This window comes from Vombatus ursinus, unplaced genomic scaffold (genome assembly GCF_900497805.2).
Source record: "Vombatus ursinus unplaced genomic scaffold, bare-nosed wombat genome assembly UNPS02009205.1, whole genome shotgun sequence".
Classification (NCBI taxonomy): Eukaryota; Metazoa; Chordata; class Mammalia; order Diprotodontia; family Vombatidae; genus Vombatus; species Vombatus ursinus.
The window spans coordinates 52,652,757-52,669,216 of record NW_020948983.1 but is presented as its reverse complement, the minus strand read 5'-3'; the positions used below and the strand labels follow the sequence as shown (position 1 = coordinate 52,669,216).

General features: G+C 38.7%; 1 protein-coding gene across 1 annotated transcript; it reads left to right on the top strand.

The window, feature by feature from the left end:
* The first annotated feature begins 341 nt into the window (after positions 1–341).
* Positions 342–3,951, top strand: RPS27L (ribosomal protein S27 like). The gene is made up of 6 exons (XM_027851986.1): positions 342–453; positions 491–543; positions 576–890; positions 1,473–1,581; positions 1,999–2,109; positions 3,750–3,951. Exons 1-6 carry the CDS (start codon positions 342–344, stop codon positions 3,776–3,778), a joined length of 729 nt encoding a protein of 242 aa, XP_027707787.1. The 3' UTR covers positions 3,779–3,951.
* The last annotated feature ends 12,509 nt before the right edge of the window (positions 3,952–16,460 follow it).

Here is a 16,460-nt window from a genome sequence, read left to right as displayed (position 1 = left end):
GAGAAGCATTGAGCGACTGACATTGTTGTTATATCCCAAAAGTTCTTTAAAATCCCAATAGTGTAAGATGCTGTCACCTGGTCAGAAAGGGAAGGTTCTGCGGGTCCCGTTTTTGGAGCTGGCTACAGATGGGCAAAGACCTACTTTTTATACAATTTCAATATTTAACTGGTGTTTTGAAGCTTGTAAAGTCTCCCCATAAAAGTGTTATTTACATTGTTAGCCATTAACAAGCACCACGGCCATTTCATTGGAAATTAAATATAAATAAAACCGAGATTAAAAAAATGGGCCTGCTTCCTCATCTATATAAAAAATAAAAGCCGAGGGGGTTGGACTAGATGACACTGACGGGCGGGGTCCTATGGACTTCGAGCCCGGTACCACGTCTCCCTTCCACCGGCCCTCGTTATCAGCCTCCCATTCAGCTGCGGAGTTTGACAGCAGGCAGACGTAACTGGCCCGCAGAGGGGGCTGGCGGGGGAGGGAGGCCTCAGAGGCCGTCTCGCCCAACGCCTTCGTTTTGCATTTGAGGAAACTGAGGCCCGCAGCGGCGGGAAGGGGGTGGGCAGTAGGCCAGCAGGTGGGTGGCTGAAGTCCGCGCGGAGCCCGGGCCGACCCAGTGGAGGGGTCGAAGCGCGCGCTTTGCCTGCACGCCCCGGTCCAGGCAGCAGGGAGTGGAAACAGCCCCCGGGGAGAGGCTCGGGAGCCTCGCTTTGGGCCGGAGGTCACCAACAAGAGAAGAGGCCAGAGTGGTCGCGGCCGCTCCTTCCCGCCATCTCCGCTCTCTATCCCGGAAGCTGACGCTGCGCGGCGGAGCTGGGAGTGTTTGGCTGCGGGGCATCTTTCGGGACTGTTCGCGCTGGGCCTCCAGGAGCGCAGACATGCCTGTGAGTTGTTGACATGGGCCCAGCTGGGCCCTGCGGCTGCCGGCCGCCCACGAGCGCGGGCGGGAGACACGTCCCGACCGGCCCTGGGCTGGAGCCGCTGCCCTTCGGCCCTGCTCCGGGGTGGTCGACCCCGCCCCCTTTATGTATCCGAGTGAGGGGCCATAGAGATCGCACTAATTTTTACTTATGCTGACTGGGGTCCTCGGACCCCCCACGAGCTCCTCTTGCTTTTCCCCACCTCTCAGAAAATCCCTCCCCCCAAAAAAACGCAGAACAATAAAACGACATCTTAGTCCTCTCTCGTTTTTTCCTACCTACGTCAGCCTTCAAGGGCACTTTCTCCTTTCCGCCACGCTAATGAGTTTTGCAGCAGGGCAGGGGGCTTGCTTCACATTCCTAAAGCTTTGATTTTGTGCTACCGCTTTGATTTTTGTCTGCAGTCTAGTAAAGAGGAAGAGATGATTAAAGGTCTGAAAGTAATAATTAGTGCGATGTACTCAAGACTTCACATATGGTTGAAGTCCTGGAGCATTACGTAATGCGAACTAATAATGATGCATGCTTTTTTGTTTTATTCAACAGTTGGCAAGAGATTTAGTGCATCCATCCCTAGAGGATGAAAAGAAGAAACATAAAAAGAAACGCCTGGTTCAGAGTCCAAATTCTTACTTTATGGATGTCAAGTGTCCAGGTAAAACAGGACTTTAGTCTCAGATCTTGATTATTCTACTAATGAAATGAAACCTACCAATAGGAAATGATAGTGTGGTATATGTGAAAACTCCCTAAACTCAGCCTCATGATAGAAAACGTAATTGGAATTTACTAAGCCCTACAGGGGAATTTTCACCAAAAAAGTACCAAAAAGCCTTAGCCAGACCTTTGTGCCTATTTTAGAGAATTTAGGTTGTTAAGGAAAAAAAAAAATTTTTTTTATAACCTGGAAAATCCATTTTGGACTTTTGCTGAATCTTTCAAGCTTTTCACATGGAGAAATTTCATTTTAATGATGAGATGAGAACCATATCTTTTATTGAGTTTAGTAAATATCATTTTGCTTCCCTGTTTCATTTTTGAACAGTGCTGCTTTTTTTTTTTCTTTTTTTAGGCTGCTACAAGATCACCACAGTCTTCAGTCATGCCCAGACAGTGGTTCTTTGTGTAGGTTGCTCAACTGTGTTGTGCCAGCCTACAGGAGGAAAGGCCAGACTCACAGAAGGTATGGTTTGGCATTTTCTAATCCAGATATAAGATTGTCTGAGTATGAGTGTTCTGCTTTTAAAATTTTCAGCATAGAAAATCTCATTAAACATAACTTAGGGCTGCTCAAGGATTCTTCTTCTTATAAAGGGATTGTTCTTTTAAGTGTCTGGATTTTAAGCTAACATTTATAACCTACTAGCCTCAACTTAGAAAGTCTTCTTTTGTGCTTATCCCACATCATTTGTGTAAGTGTTTCACAGATACAGATTGTTAACTACCTGACTTAGTCAGAGAAACTTAGGGCTCAAGTGTTAGCTCTGCCAATTGAAGATTGATCAAGAAGAAGCTAAAGAAATTATAATGTAAGTCAGTGGGAAAATGATTTAATTTACCAACATTTTTTTCAGGAACACCTATGCATAAAGTAAGATACATCTGTATTTTTTTTTTAAGGCCACATTAAAAAAGTAGTCTGTATGTTTGGAATTCAGAGACTTAATATCTTCTATTTTAAATGTCTCAAACATTTTCAGTAAAGTTGCTTTTATAGGTTACCTTCTGAAATGGAACAAAAACAGTTAAGTATGCTTCTATAGATCTTATCCTAAAGTATGAAAGTTTCATTTGTCAAGCAATTGAACATCCAGTACATACTACAGCAAAAATTAAGTTGCTTCCAAAAATATCTGACAGTTACTTTCAGGCTTGCATAGAAATCTAATTATAATTCCTATCTTTTAGTATTATGGTGACAATAAATAATGTTCTAGAATAGCACTTGCACAATGTACGTGGTGCTTGGAAATTACAAGTAGCATTTTAGAAATCTGAGCTCTAACCCCAGTATTGATCTAAATAGAGGAGATCAGTATTATGATCCTAGTTTCTCATTCTTTTGGGGTCTGAATGTTACATATAAGTATTTGAGCTGAAAGGGAAAGAACTATTACTAAATGAAAAGCACCATATTACTGGTCTGATATGTTCTCAAAATAAAGGCAGTATAGCACAGTGGAAAGAGCTGGCCTTAGAGCTAAGAAGGTCTGGGTTCCAGTTCTGCTTCTTGACACTCTAGGCAACTCTGTGTTTCAGAAAAAGTGCCAGCTTGCATTGGTAAAGTGAGTTGCCTCATTTAGGAGTTCCTTATATCATTAAAATCACAAGTCCAGTCATGTTCTTTGTGTTTAAAAATTTTTTAAAGTCTGGAGACTTTTCTAAGTTTTCTGGAGAAAGTTTATCACAACTCCTAACAGATCTAAAGGGGTAATTCTTATTTACTGAAATGCTTTAAGTGGATTTTTTTTTTTTTTTACAAGTTAGGGCTGAATAGGAAGGAACTCTATTCAAAGGGACTTTGGACAATACTATAAATCTATCCCTGGAGATAAGGACCTCAGATTCTGCATAAAGCAGATTCAACCCCATAATTCATGCCAATGGTTTTATATAGTTCTAGGTGCTGAAAACAGAAATGGTAATTACATAAGCAAAAATTATTGAGAATTTTGGGTTAAAAGGTAAATTTTACCTCTATAAAAATTTAATGTTTTTAAGTCTATGACAATATCTGTATCTAAGAAAGAGCTTTTCTGTATCCAAAACTATATTGCACAAGGACAGACTATCCTGTTACTCTTTCATATGCTTTCTTTACAGGTTGCTCATTTAGAAGAAAGCAACATTAATGACATTCAACTTCGTGAATTCAACATAATATATATCTCAGAAAGCCTTATCTGTTCAGCAATGCAAGTTAATCTAATATGTCAGTATAATTAAGTTTGACTTTGTAAGGTATGTAACAGTGGTCTTCTGTTTTGGAGTCTGTTTTACATTAAAATTTTAATTATATGCAACATTCTCTTTGTAATTTTTTTTTGTGTATGATTGTTTTCTCTGTGTGTATATATACTCATAACCACACACAGTTGCTTGATCCCAACATAACCGACAAATGTTCCACTTCCATGATCAAGAATTTTGAAATACTTTTAGTAACCATGAGCTCTACTTAGCATTGCCTTTCTCTCATGCCTCTGAACTTATTCTTCATCCTCAGCCCCTCCACCCTTAAATACTCTCTCAAATCATTACTCTTTCTCTGACTTTTATTTCTTTCCTTTCCCTTTATTGATCCTGTAGTTAACCAGTTCAGTGTTCCTCTGTCTTCTACTCTTTAATCCCTTCTCCCACATCACCCCTTGTTCTATTTCCACAGATGCCTTGCCAAAGTCCATTCCTGGTCCAAATGTCTGTCTTCTCTGTTTCTATTCGTGTCTTTGCAAATGATGCTGACTGTAGTGTACCTAATCTCAACTAGGTCCTCATTGCAGCAAGGCAATCCTAGGCACTATCCTAAGTGCTAGAGGTACAAAGAAAAGTAAAAGGCAGTCCTTGTTCTTCACTTACAGTCTGTGGGGGAGAAAATATGCAGATAAGCATGTACCAATAAGCTACATACAGGATAAATTAGAAATAATCAACAGAGGGAAGGCACTAGTATTAAGGGGGTTCAGGAAAGGCATCCTGAGGAAGATGGGGTTTTAGCTGGGACTTGAAGGAATCCTGGGAAGCCAGGAGGCAAAGATGAAGGAGATCATTTCAGGCATGGAGGACAGTCAGTGAAAATGCCCAGAGGTGAGAGGTAAGAGTGTATTGTAGAAGGAATAACATCACTCACTGGATTACATAGTACATGGTGGGAGGGGGGCTGGTATAAGGTATAAGAAGATGGAAGGGATGGGGCAAGGTTATGAAGGCTTTTGAATGCCAAACTATTTTATATTTGATCTTGGAAGTGATAGGGAGGCACTAGAATTAAGTAGGAGGATAACATGGTCAGACCTTCACTTTAGGAAGATCATTTTGGCAACTGACTGGAAGATGGCCTAGAGTGGGGAGAGACTTGGGACAGGTAGACCATCTACAAACTATTGGAATAGTTCAGGCATGAGGTGATGAGGGCCTGCACTAGGGTTTTGAGAATGTCAGAGATGGGGCCATATATGAAAGATTTTAAGACGGTAAAATTAACAGGCCCTGGCAGCAGACTAGATATGAGGGGTGCAATAGTGAGGAGTTGAGGATGAGACCTAGGTTATGAGCCTAGGTGAATAGGAGGAAGGTGGTGCCCTTGTTAGTCACAGGGAAGTTTGGAAGGGTGTATGGTTTTGGGGAAAAGATAAGTCCTGTTTTGGACCTCAGGTTTGAGATGTCTACTGATTATCTAATTTGAGATGTCAAATAGGACATGTCTAATTAGAGATATAAGACTCGAGGTCAGCAGAGAGATTAGAGTTGTGTAAGTAGATTTGAGAATCATCTGCATTGACATAATCCATGGGAACTGATGTATCATCAAATGAAATAGTATAAAGAAAGAAAAGGGGTCAGGACAGCCCACAGTTGCTGGGGGTCAACTGGATGAATATCCAACAAAGAAGACTGAGGAGTGGTTAGATAGGTAGGAGAAGCAGGAGAGAGTAGGGTCACAAAACTCCAGAGAAAAAATTATCAAGAAGAGGGTGATTTACAATGTCAAAGGCTGTAGAAAGCACAAACATGGAAATGGTGCAATTGTGGGTGATTGTAAGATCAAAGATATGACCATCTCTGTGTGTGGCTGAAGTGGGGTAGAGGAGTAGGTCAAGAGAAATTAGTTGAGATACTGGGAGATTAGGGTATTTGAGGGAGTATCAATATGTATATTGAAATCTAGTAGGAGAGCAGGAGTTGGGCATGTGAGAAAGACTGAACCAGGCACTGAACTCATCGAGGAAAGAAGAGGAATGTACTGGGAGCTGATAGACAATAACTACTAGAATTTTTATTGGGTGGTATGGATTGATTCAATTTCAAAATTGGGAATGATACTGAGTGACGGCGGTCAAGAGAGAATATAGAAGTGGCAGTGGGGAGCTAGGAACATTCCAGCTCCCCACCTCAACCAGAGTGGTGGGTGGGAGGGAAGGAGTAAAAGAGCAGCCAGTGCTAGAATCTTATCCCTTTTCTTCTTTTCATCAACTAAGAAAAAGCTGTTATCTCCACTTCTCAACTCCTTGCAATCTGGCTTCCAACCTAATCACTCAATATAAACTTCTTTCTCCAAACTTACCAGTGAACTCTTAATTCCCAAATATGAAGGCCTTTTCTTGATCTTCATCCTTTTTTACTTCTCTGTAGCATTTGATATTGTTGGCTCCCATCTCCTGGATACTCTCCCTAGATTTTTGTGATACTGCTTTCTCTTGATTTACTTCGTACTGGTGTGTTTGTTCCTCAGTCTTCTTTGCTGGATCATAATTAATATCCCATTACCTGTGAGGGTACACCAAGGGTTTGTCTTGGGTTCTCTTCTCATTTTGCACTCTTGGTGAACTCTTCAGCTAAGATAAGTCCAGTTATCTTTATGCAGATAATTCTTACATATAGATATCTACTTGAGTTGCAATTGTCCTGCATCACCAACTGCCTATTGTATATTTTAAATTGGATGTCTCACAGATCTCAAACTGAACATGTCCAAAACAGAACTCATCTCCTTCTACCCCTCAATCTATCCCTCTTCTGAACTTTGCAGTTTCTGCTCCATTCTTTCAGTTATCCAGTTTTGCAGTGTCAGTAATCCTTACCTCTTCACTACCCATATCTAATCATTTGCTAAGTCCTATCAATTCTGCCCAAGTGATGTTTCCTGCAACCATCACCTTCTTTCCAATCACATGGCACTACCACTCTACTTCAGGTCCTTGTCACCTATTAACTGGACTGGAATAGCTTTAACTGGTTTCCTTGCTCTAATCCATTCTTCACACAGCCACCAAAGTGATATTTCTAAAGCAGAGGTCTGACTGTGTCACATGCCTTCACAATAAACTCTAGTGGCTCCCTGTTACCACTAGGATGAACTACTAACTCTTCTTTTTGTTCTTTATGTGCTGGCTCTGGCTCTAACCTTCTTTTCCCGGCTTCTTATATATTACTTCCTGTTGTCAATACTATGTTCCAGGTAAACTGTTTTTGCTGTTGGACATAAAAATATTACATCTCCCGTCTCTGCCCCTCATGCCTAGAAGCACTCATCTCTGCACTTCCCCTGCAAAGACTATATTTTTCTTCATAGCTCAGCTCAAGTGCCATTTCCAACATGAGACCTTTTCTGAGCTACTAAATGCTCTTCCCTCCAAATTACCCTGTATATATTTTGTAAGCTCCTTGAGAGCAGAGGTGTTTTATTTTTGTTTTTGTATCTCCTACTATTTAGTACTGCAGATGTGTCTGGCATACAGAAGGCACTTAATAAATGGTTAATGATTGGTTTACACACATACACACACATGAACATATATGTACATGTTTTAAATAATTGATTTTCATTAGAACGGACAGTAGTTCAGTAGAATCCCAAAATATTGACTTTATCAATCTTTCCAGAAATTGGTGAGTCAGGTGCTGATACCTTGAGAAATGAGAGTAATCCAGGCATAATATTAAGAAATCCTATACTGGAAGGAGGGACCAGAGATGCTTAAGTGTAAATTTCAGGAGAGTTAGGGAGGAAACACATCACATTTTTTCTATTAAGGGTTACTGTGACAGAAAAATATATTAATCTAGGACCAAGTTAAAAGTAATTAAATTTCTTTCTTTGAAAGAGAAATACAAAAAAACAAAAAACAAAAAACTTCTACAATTTTTTCTAAGAACAAGGAACATTAAGTTATTTAATAAATAGAGCAAATAGAAATAAAAATCATATTTTATATTAAAGTCATATAACATAGAGATACCTTAATTGGGTGGGGGAGAGGAAAGGAAGCAAGGGGGATAAGACAGACAAAATACTCTCTTAGGGTGGCCTCTAGATTAAAGAAGTGGATAAAGATTGCTTGAATATTCTATAAAACACACTTTAAATTCCTACCTAAAATTTGAAAATATGTTCTCAAAATCCTTTTGCACTTTTATGTTTTATTCTCTTGTACTGGAAAGAGGGGTGGTATAATCTAGTCTATAAATAAAAAAGCCTACTTTCTTGAAATAACATCCTCATCTTGTGGTCTTTTGGAATATTACAGAAGATACCTATTAGAGTCAGTTTTTACAAATGTAAGCATTTATCATGGCATGTAGGTAGCCTAGGTTTTTCCTAAGGTTAAACTGGTAGGATATAAATACTGACAAGTTCTTTTTACACTGGAAAGGCTTTGACCATATTGCCAGTGATAGAATATCTGAGGTCAGCTATCTGAGGCTTGGCCTGCAAAGAGCACAAAGAGCCTCACTTTCCATAGGTTGGCCACTATATAATGAATTCTTTGGCTACAATATCTCATGAAACTAAGGAAAATACAGAATAGCCCATGGTTTTGTGTAACCCCCTTTAGCTTTTGCAGTGATAGACAGTAGCAGAGTGAAAAAATCACACATTGTTTAGATCACCTATAAATATTAATGTAAATGTTGGTCTGTGAATGCCTATTAACAGCCTTGTCCAATGACCAATGAGTGGACACACTACTGGAGGAACTGAATTCTATCAATTGATATTTTCACCATAAATGAAACCAAAAGACAATAGGAAGTTGTAGCTAAATGCAAAGCTGGGTTACACTTTCTCCTTGGAGAGGCAACTAAAGGTGTTGGTATAATCAGTTTAGAAAACATGGCTCAGGAGCAAGAAATAACAAGTCAAAGGCCAATGGACTGTACAGAAGTCCAGGGGAAATAGAAATATCGCTTCAAGAGACAATATAGTGTAGTGGATAGAAAGCTAACTTTGGAGTCAGAAGATTTGGGTTAAGTCTGGCCTCAAACACATACTGGCTATATGACTGATGGGCAAGTTATTTAACTTCTCTATCCCTGATATCTGCCTAAGACTATAAGTTGCAAACAAGGTGCAAATCTTCATTGGCAGAATTTCCTCACCAGGAAGTTCCTACACCCAGTAAAAAAAAAGAAAGAAAGAAAGAAAGAAAGAAAGAAAGAATTTCCTGGGACATTTGGGCATATTACATTGTTGGGCTCATGATAAGTATTTGCAAAAAAGACCATCGTGAAAATCATTACAGTGTCAACATCTGTTGCAGTGGAAGAAGTAGAGAAATTGTATAATGACCTTGATAAAGACCTTCCAAATTAAACCAGAGTATGATTTAATATTCACATCAATATAAAGATAGGCATAAGAGAGGGCAATGAAAAATGGTGAAAAACAAGGATCAGGAGTAAGAAATAAAAAGATTAAAGGCTAGAAGATTATGCAGAAGCTCTATGCCCATATATCATGAATACTTTTTTCAAAAAGACCATTGGAGACATCGAATGTGGTAAGCCCTAAAAAAGTATCATTTTAAAATAAAATTGATTTTATTTTATTATTTTTTGGAAAATATATTTCTTTAATATTTTATCTTCTCTTTGCATTTATAACACAAGTCATTTCAACAGACATAGAATCCTTTTCTCCTCCAATACCACAAACTTCTTTATAAATGAAAACTGGTACTGTTGCTTATCAAAACATACAAGACAACTGATGTTTTTATATAAAATCACTTTACACTTTAATTTATTCCCAAAAACTTTTTTTTTTGCCAGGTAAAAAATGTTGTTACAAATATTTACAGCATTTTCTTGTGTTAGATGAACATTCTTACAAACTGAAAAAGGGATTTTGTGAACAGACCATGTAAAACATGATAGAATGTCAGAGGCTCCTACTGTGCTATTTTTTTTTCTTGAATACAGTACTGAAAATAATCCACTATCCCTTGCGTTTAACCCAAATCATTCCGTTCACATTTAAACTCCCATTTTTCACTAAGTGGTCCATTCACCAAATAGAAAATACAAAGAAAAAGCCACTGTGCATTTTGTCTTCCTTCAGAAAGGAACTTGGGGGAGAGTAGGAAAAGTTTAACAAAATGTCTCAGTAAAACCAGAACAGTCAGTGTTTGGTCAGAGCAATGAGGTGACGTTTTGATGCAAGAACTTGCCTGGTCAGCAGTCTTTATAATTTGTGCTGCTATGAATCTGGGATGAACCTCTGAAGGATTTGGGTAACAATGTTAAAAAAAATAACAACAAACAGAAGACTGGTATGTGGTTAAAATGACTATGAAAGTAGCTATTTAAATATTCACTAATATCACAATGCAGAAATGTAAGAACTTAAAAAACGTTTGCAGTGCTGATCTAAGCCGTGATTCTATTTTAACTGAAAGATGATTACTGATGGAGCAATCATTACCACCAACTAAAGTCAGACTACCAAGTTGTTTGAACAAAAATCATAATATCAAAAACAGAATAAAAAGATATGGCATGCAACTGAGGCAACTCCAACCTGACCTTTTAAATAAGTATACTGGAAAATGGGAAATGGATAAAAAGAAACATCCACTGACACTATTACCTTCCATAAGGAGGTTTAACTGATAATCACCACTTTTGCTTCTACACACATGCTGATAAACCATGGTAGAGAAAAGTCATTCAACTGTCCTTATTGGGTCTACTACAAACTTATTTTACATAACCTCAACTGGGCCTTCACTGCTATAAGGCAATCCTTTTCCCTTTCTCTAACTCACTGTTTTACTCACTACAGCAGCTCTTCCAACAAACCTTCCATTGCTTCCCTTCCCTCAACTCCCTCAGCTGAGAATCTTGCCTCATATTTTGAAGAAAAAATTGAGGCCATTCATCTTGAGCTCCCTCTTTTCTCTTCTTCATCTCCTATCACTAATATGCCTTCAGCCACTGTCTCCTCCTTCAACCCTGTCACATGATGAAGTGGCTTTATTCCGGTATTACTGAGGCTAACCCCTCTACTGCTCAAGCTATCCCATTCTATCCTGTGTCCTTCAACAGATCGCTCCCTCCACCATTCTCATCCTATCTCTTATTTTCACTCTGCCTTCTAGCTGTTTCCCCACTGCTTACAAGCATATCCATGTCTTCCCTATTCTTAAAAAAAAAAACAAAACCCTCACTTGATCCTCCTATCCTTGCTATCATCTTAGAATTCTGCCCTTTGTGGCTAAATTCCCTGAAAAGGCTATCTACAACAGGTGCTTTCACTTTCTCTTTTCTCAACCCTCTTCTTAACCCCTTACAATCTGGCTTCCAACCTCATCATTCCACCAAAACCATTCTCTCCAAAGTTACTGGTGATCTAATTGCCAAATCCAATGGCCTTTTTTCAAACTTCATTCTCCCTAACCTTTCTGCAGCTTTTGACGTTGTTGACCATCCTCTCCCCCTTGATACTCTTTTCTCTGTAGGTTTTTGGGATGACAGTCTCTCCTGGTTCTCCTATCTAACCACTCCTCAGTTTCCTCTGTTGGATCCTCATGCACATATGCCCTATAACTGTAGGTATCCCACAGGGTTCCGTCCTGGGCCCTCTCCTCCTTCTATACTACTTCACTTGGTGATCTCATCATCTCATGTGGATTTAATGGCCATCTCTATGCTGATGATTCTCAAATCTATCTGTCCTGTTCTAACCTCTCTGCTGACTTCTACTCTCAGGCCTCCAACTGCCCTTCAGACATCTTGAACTGGATGTCCAGTAAATATCTTGAACTCAACCTGTCCAAAACCAAATTCATTATCTTTCTCCTTGAACTTTCTCCTCACCTCTCCCCATTTCTTTTCCCTTCTCAATTACTGTAGAGGGCATCATCCTCCTCCCAGTACCTCTGGCTCAAAACTCCAGCTTCTCACTATCTCTCATCCTCCATAGCCAATCTGTTACTACAGGGAATCTTATCAATATCACCTTTGCAATATCCTTTGAATACACCCCCACCCCTTCTCTCCTCTGACACTGCCACCACTGTGGTGCAGGCTATCACCTCCAGCTTGGACTATTTTAATAACTCACTGGTAGATCTGCTGGTCTCAAGTCTCTCCCCACTTCAATCCATACTCCACCATTTGGCCACCAAAGTGATTTTACTAAAGTTCAGGTCTGACCATGTCACTCTTTCCCCTTACTTGATCAACTCCAGTGACTCCCTATCACCTCCAGGATCAAAGACAAAATCCTGTTTGGTGTTCAAAGCCCTTCATAATCTAGTCTTCTCCTACCTTTCCAGTCTCTTCACTCCTTGACCCATACTCTTCAGTGACATTGGTCTCCCAGCTGTTCCATGAACAAGACACTTCCAATCTAGACTCTGGGCATTTTCTCTGGCTATCACCCATACTTGGAATGCTCTCCCTCCTCATCTCCACCTCCTGGCTTCCATGGCTTCCTTTAAGTCCAAACTAACTTTCCATCTTCTACAGGAAGCTTTTCTCAATTCCTCTTAATTCCAGTTTCTTCCTTCTCTTATTTATTTCCTGTCTTTCCTATATATAGCTTGTTTGTACATATTTGTTTGATTATTGCCCTTCCCCTCAATTAGATTGTGAGTCCCTTGAGGGCAGGGGCTGTCTTCTGTCTCTTCTTGTATTCCCAGCACTTAGCACAGTGGCTGGCACATACATAGTAGGCACTAAATGTTTATTGACTGACTGATGGAACTCAATCACCACAACAGAGACCAAAAACTAACTCAACTAATTCAGTCAACAAACTGTTGATCTCCTGACCAATGAGAGATAAGGCTAAGATCAACACTGCTTTAGAGTATAAATTCATTTGCAACTCCAAAGAGTTAAAACTCAGGGTGCAATTATGAGATGCATGGTGCGCATGAGTAAATTTCAACAGATAACTAACCAAGAATCAAGGAACAGAAACTGTGTAAAGGCCATCATTAGAAAGATGTATGACTAGAAAAGGTGGTAAGAGCAAGGGATAACTGGTAAAACTATCGTGTTTCCAGTGACATTCACACAACGTCAAGAAAACTAGGGAAGGGTCCTCCTGGGTGAATTCCTTGTGGAAGATTTACTGAGGACACGGACAAGAGTAGAATAAGATGAGGGTAGGGATGGTTTAGATCTATAGCACTTGAAGAGTACCTACACTTTAATGAGTTCATCAAAGTATTGGAAGTCTGTCTTAGTCCTTCCTCTGAGGCAAGGCTTAGAAACTTGGTCCTTTACTCTTATTCCTAGGAGGCATCAGAGTGGCTTATTTCATTTTCTTTCTAAATATGTAAGGGACCTCCCAGTCCTACCCCTTTTTCAGATGAGGAAACTAAGACCCAGATATGACTTACTGAGGCCACAAAGAGAGTAAGTGGCAGTGCTAGGATATGAACCCATGTTCTCTGACTGAAAATGCAGCTCTTTCCATTTCATGACAATGTATCTAAATCCTACTGGACCACATATATTGCTGCACTCTTTTCATCAGCAGTAAAACCTCACTATGAGAAAAATGGGGCAAAAATGCTTTATAATTTATTTAAAAGTATGTATTATAGTTTAAAATAAATAAATTTTACTTTTTGCAAGTTTTATGTACGTTATAAGCAACAAAAAAATTAGATGTCCATACTTATTATGTTTTCTGTCACCTCCTTAAGTTTCCTGAAATCCGACCCTTACAGTGGGTCTTTGCTTGTCTCTTCAGTTACTAGTTCCTTCTCCTCTGAGACTGCCTACCCTCTAATACTGGGTGTCCCAAAATTCCTAGTGCAGTTGTGTGCTTTAATAGCATATGAGCCTCCTTCAGAGCATGGGCTGTTTCTGCCTTTCTTTGTATCTCCAACACTAAGCACACAGTAAAACTCTTAATAAATACTTGTTGACTGACTAGTAATAATAGCAAAATTATCTGAGCCAAGAATTAAAATCCATCATAAAAATAACCAAAACTATTTAACAATTTTACTTGATAAAGCAGTGAGGTATTAGGGATAAAGAAATGGTCTAGGAGTGAGATGGGTTTAGGTCCCACCTCAGATACATAATCATTGTGATCATGGGAAGAGTTATTTAAACCTCTCGGTACCCCAGACAACTCTTTTAAGGAGATTTTAAACTAAAGAGAAGACCAACTGCACTGGTGGAAGTTTCTCAGTAGAAGCTGCCTGAACCAATAAAATCACAGATCCTACAAAAAAGGGGGGGGGTCCCATATGCATTTGTATTTTTATATTGATTGTGATCAGATAAGATCATTCCTGAATGTAGGCTGCACCCCTAAAGTGACATATATTTGAAGGGAAAACAATATATAGTTATATATATCATTATACATACATACATACATATAGGTGTGTGTGTGTGTATCTGTATCTATCTATATCTTTATAACAGTATATATGTAGTTTTATACAAACTAGGTCCAGGGGAAAATTGTAACCTACATTTGGACTAATACAGTATTAGAAAATTTTGAGAGATCATAAAAATGGGAAAAGGACCCATACATACAAAAATATTTATAGCAGCTCTTTTTGAAGTGGCAAAGAATTGGAAGTTGAGAGGATGTCCATCAATTGGGGAATGGCTGAACAAGTTGTGGCATATGAATGTAATGGAATACTATTGTGTTATAAGGAATGATGAGCAGGTGGACTTCAGAAAAACCTGGAAAGACTTATATGAACTGATGCTGAGTGAAGTGAGCAGAACCAAGACAACATTGTACACAGTAACAGCCATATTGTGTGATGATTGACTTTGATAGATTTAGCTCTTCTCAGTAATGCAAGTATCCAAGACAACTCCAAAAGACTCATGATGGAAAATGCTATCCACATCCAGAGAAAGAACTATGGAGTCTGAATGCAGATGGAAGCATACTATTTGCTCTCCTTTTCTTTTGTTGTTTTGTTTTGTTTCTTCTTTCTCATGGTTCCCCCCATTAGTTCTAATTCTTCTTTACATCATGACTAATGTAAAAATATGCTTAATATGAATGTATAAGTAGAGCCTGTATCAGATTGCACACTGTCTTGGGAAGGGGGGAGGAGAGAGGAGAAAATTTAAAACTCAAAATCTTATGGAAGTGAATGTTGAAAACTAAAAATAAATAATTATAAAAAAGAAAAATATCTCATGCAAAGATGTTTATCAAATGGCCTAGCACATTATGAGGATTTATTTTGTTTTTGTATGCTTGCTAAATGAATACCCTTGGTTCCAAGGGGGGGGGGAAGAAAATTTTAAATTGAATTTTGAAAATGTCCCCCCTTCCTTCAACAGTTTTTTTAATCTAAAATATCCTAGAAGTATCCCTCTAATGCTGAAGTTTCACAAGTCTGTGCTTTTTAAATTATCTTCATGTAATTGGTTTAATTTTTTTTAAGTTTTGTTGAATGTTTGGTTATCTTTAAAATGTCACATATAAAGCTCTCCCTCTTGAAAATCCTCTAATTTAAAGGGGGCAGTAGGGAGCACAGTGGATAGAACACCAGCCCTGGAGTCAGTAGGACCTGAGTTCAGATCTGGCCTCAGACACATAACACTTACTAGCTGTGTGATCCTGGGCAAGTCACTTAACCCCATTGCCTAGCCCCCTCCCCTCCGAAAAAAAGTCCTCTAATTTAGTGAAGTGGCACTAGAGCTTTAAAAAAATATACAAAGTAAAAATTGGAAAGCTCCTGGTTTTATCTCACATGAAATAGTCTTGATCCACCTCCCCAGTGGTTATATTACCAATCTCAACATACTGGAGAGATTTTTATTTACAATACAACTCTCTCTGATTGATTGATTTATTTATTTTTAGTTAAGAATGAAATGTTATACTTCATGTAACATTTCTACTTGATGATTGGGAGAGTTTTAAAAACTCAATTCTGTAAAACATTCTAAATTCAATTCTAATTCAATATTAAATTACACAACCATATGCCACCCAGATAGCCCTCATTATTTTTTACTGATCTTAACTCAGAAACTGATCCATCTCTAAAGATGAAATAAAGATGAAATTAAGTATTGTAGTATAGTACATACTTTCCTTGTTAAAATCTGTTCCGTACAGTGGAATGCTACTGTTACCTTGAACTAACATTCATGTTACAAAGGCCATTTCAGGTTTTACTATGAGTAGTCAGAATTTGGGGAGTGTAGAAGTAGAGGATACAATTTGACTTGTGACTTCTATATAATAATGAATGAAAAAGCATTTATTAAGCACAATGTGCCACGCACCGGGTATACAAATAGAAAAAACTCAAGCATCCCTATTCTCAAGGAGCTCACTCCTCATTTTGGAGACTAAACGTATTAAAAAGTTTAGTGCAGGGGAAGATGGAAAGTCCTACCCACAAGTCCTAAGGGTGCACTGATAGCAATGATAGGATTCTATCATAGTTTGAACACAGCTCAAATGAGACATTTATGAATAAAACTGACATACTTAAAGATACATAGCATTTTCAAGAGTAGTATTTACTTTCATTTTGTTGGGGGAAAAAAAGGAGAGCCATCAAATTTTCCTCTAAT

What these genes read in the sequence shown, in the direction of transcription:
- RPS27L (XM_027851986.1), top strand. Translation starts at nt 342, where the DNA reads ATGACACTGACGGGCGGGGTCCTATGGACTTCGAGCCCGGTACCACGT. An exon ending in TTGCATTTGAGGAAACTGAG is followed by an intron (nt 544 to 575) that starts GCCCGCAGCGGC and finishes GGTGGGCAGTAG; the next exon opens with GCCAGCAGGTGGGTGGCTGA. An exon ending in TATGGATGTCAAGTGTCCAG is followed by an intron (nt 1,582 to 1,998) that starts GTAAAACAGGAC and finishes TTCTTTTTTTAG; the next exon opens with GCTGCTACAAGATCACCACA.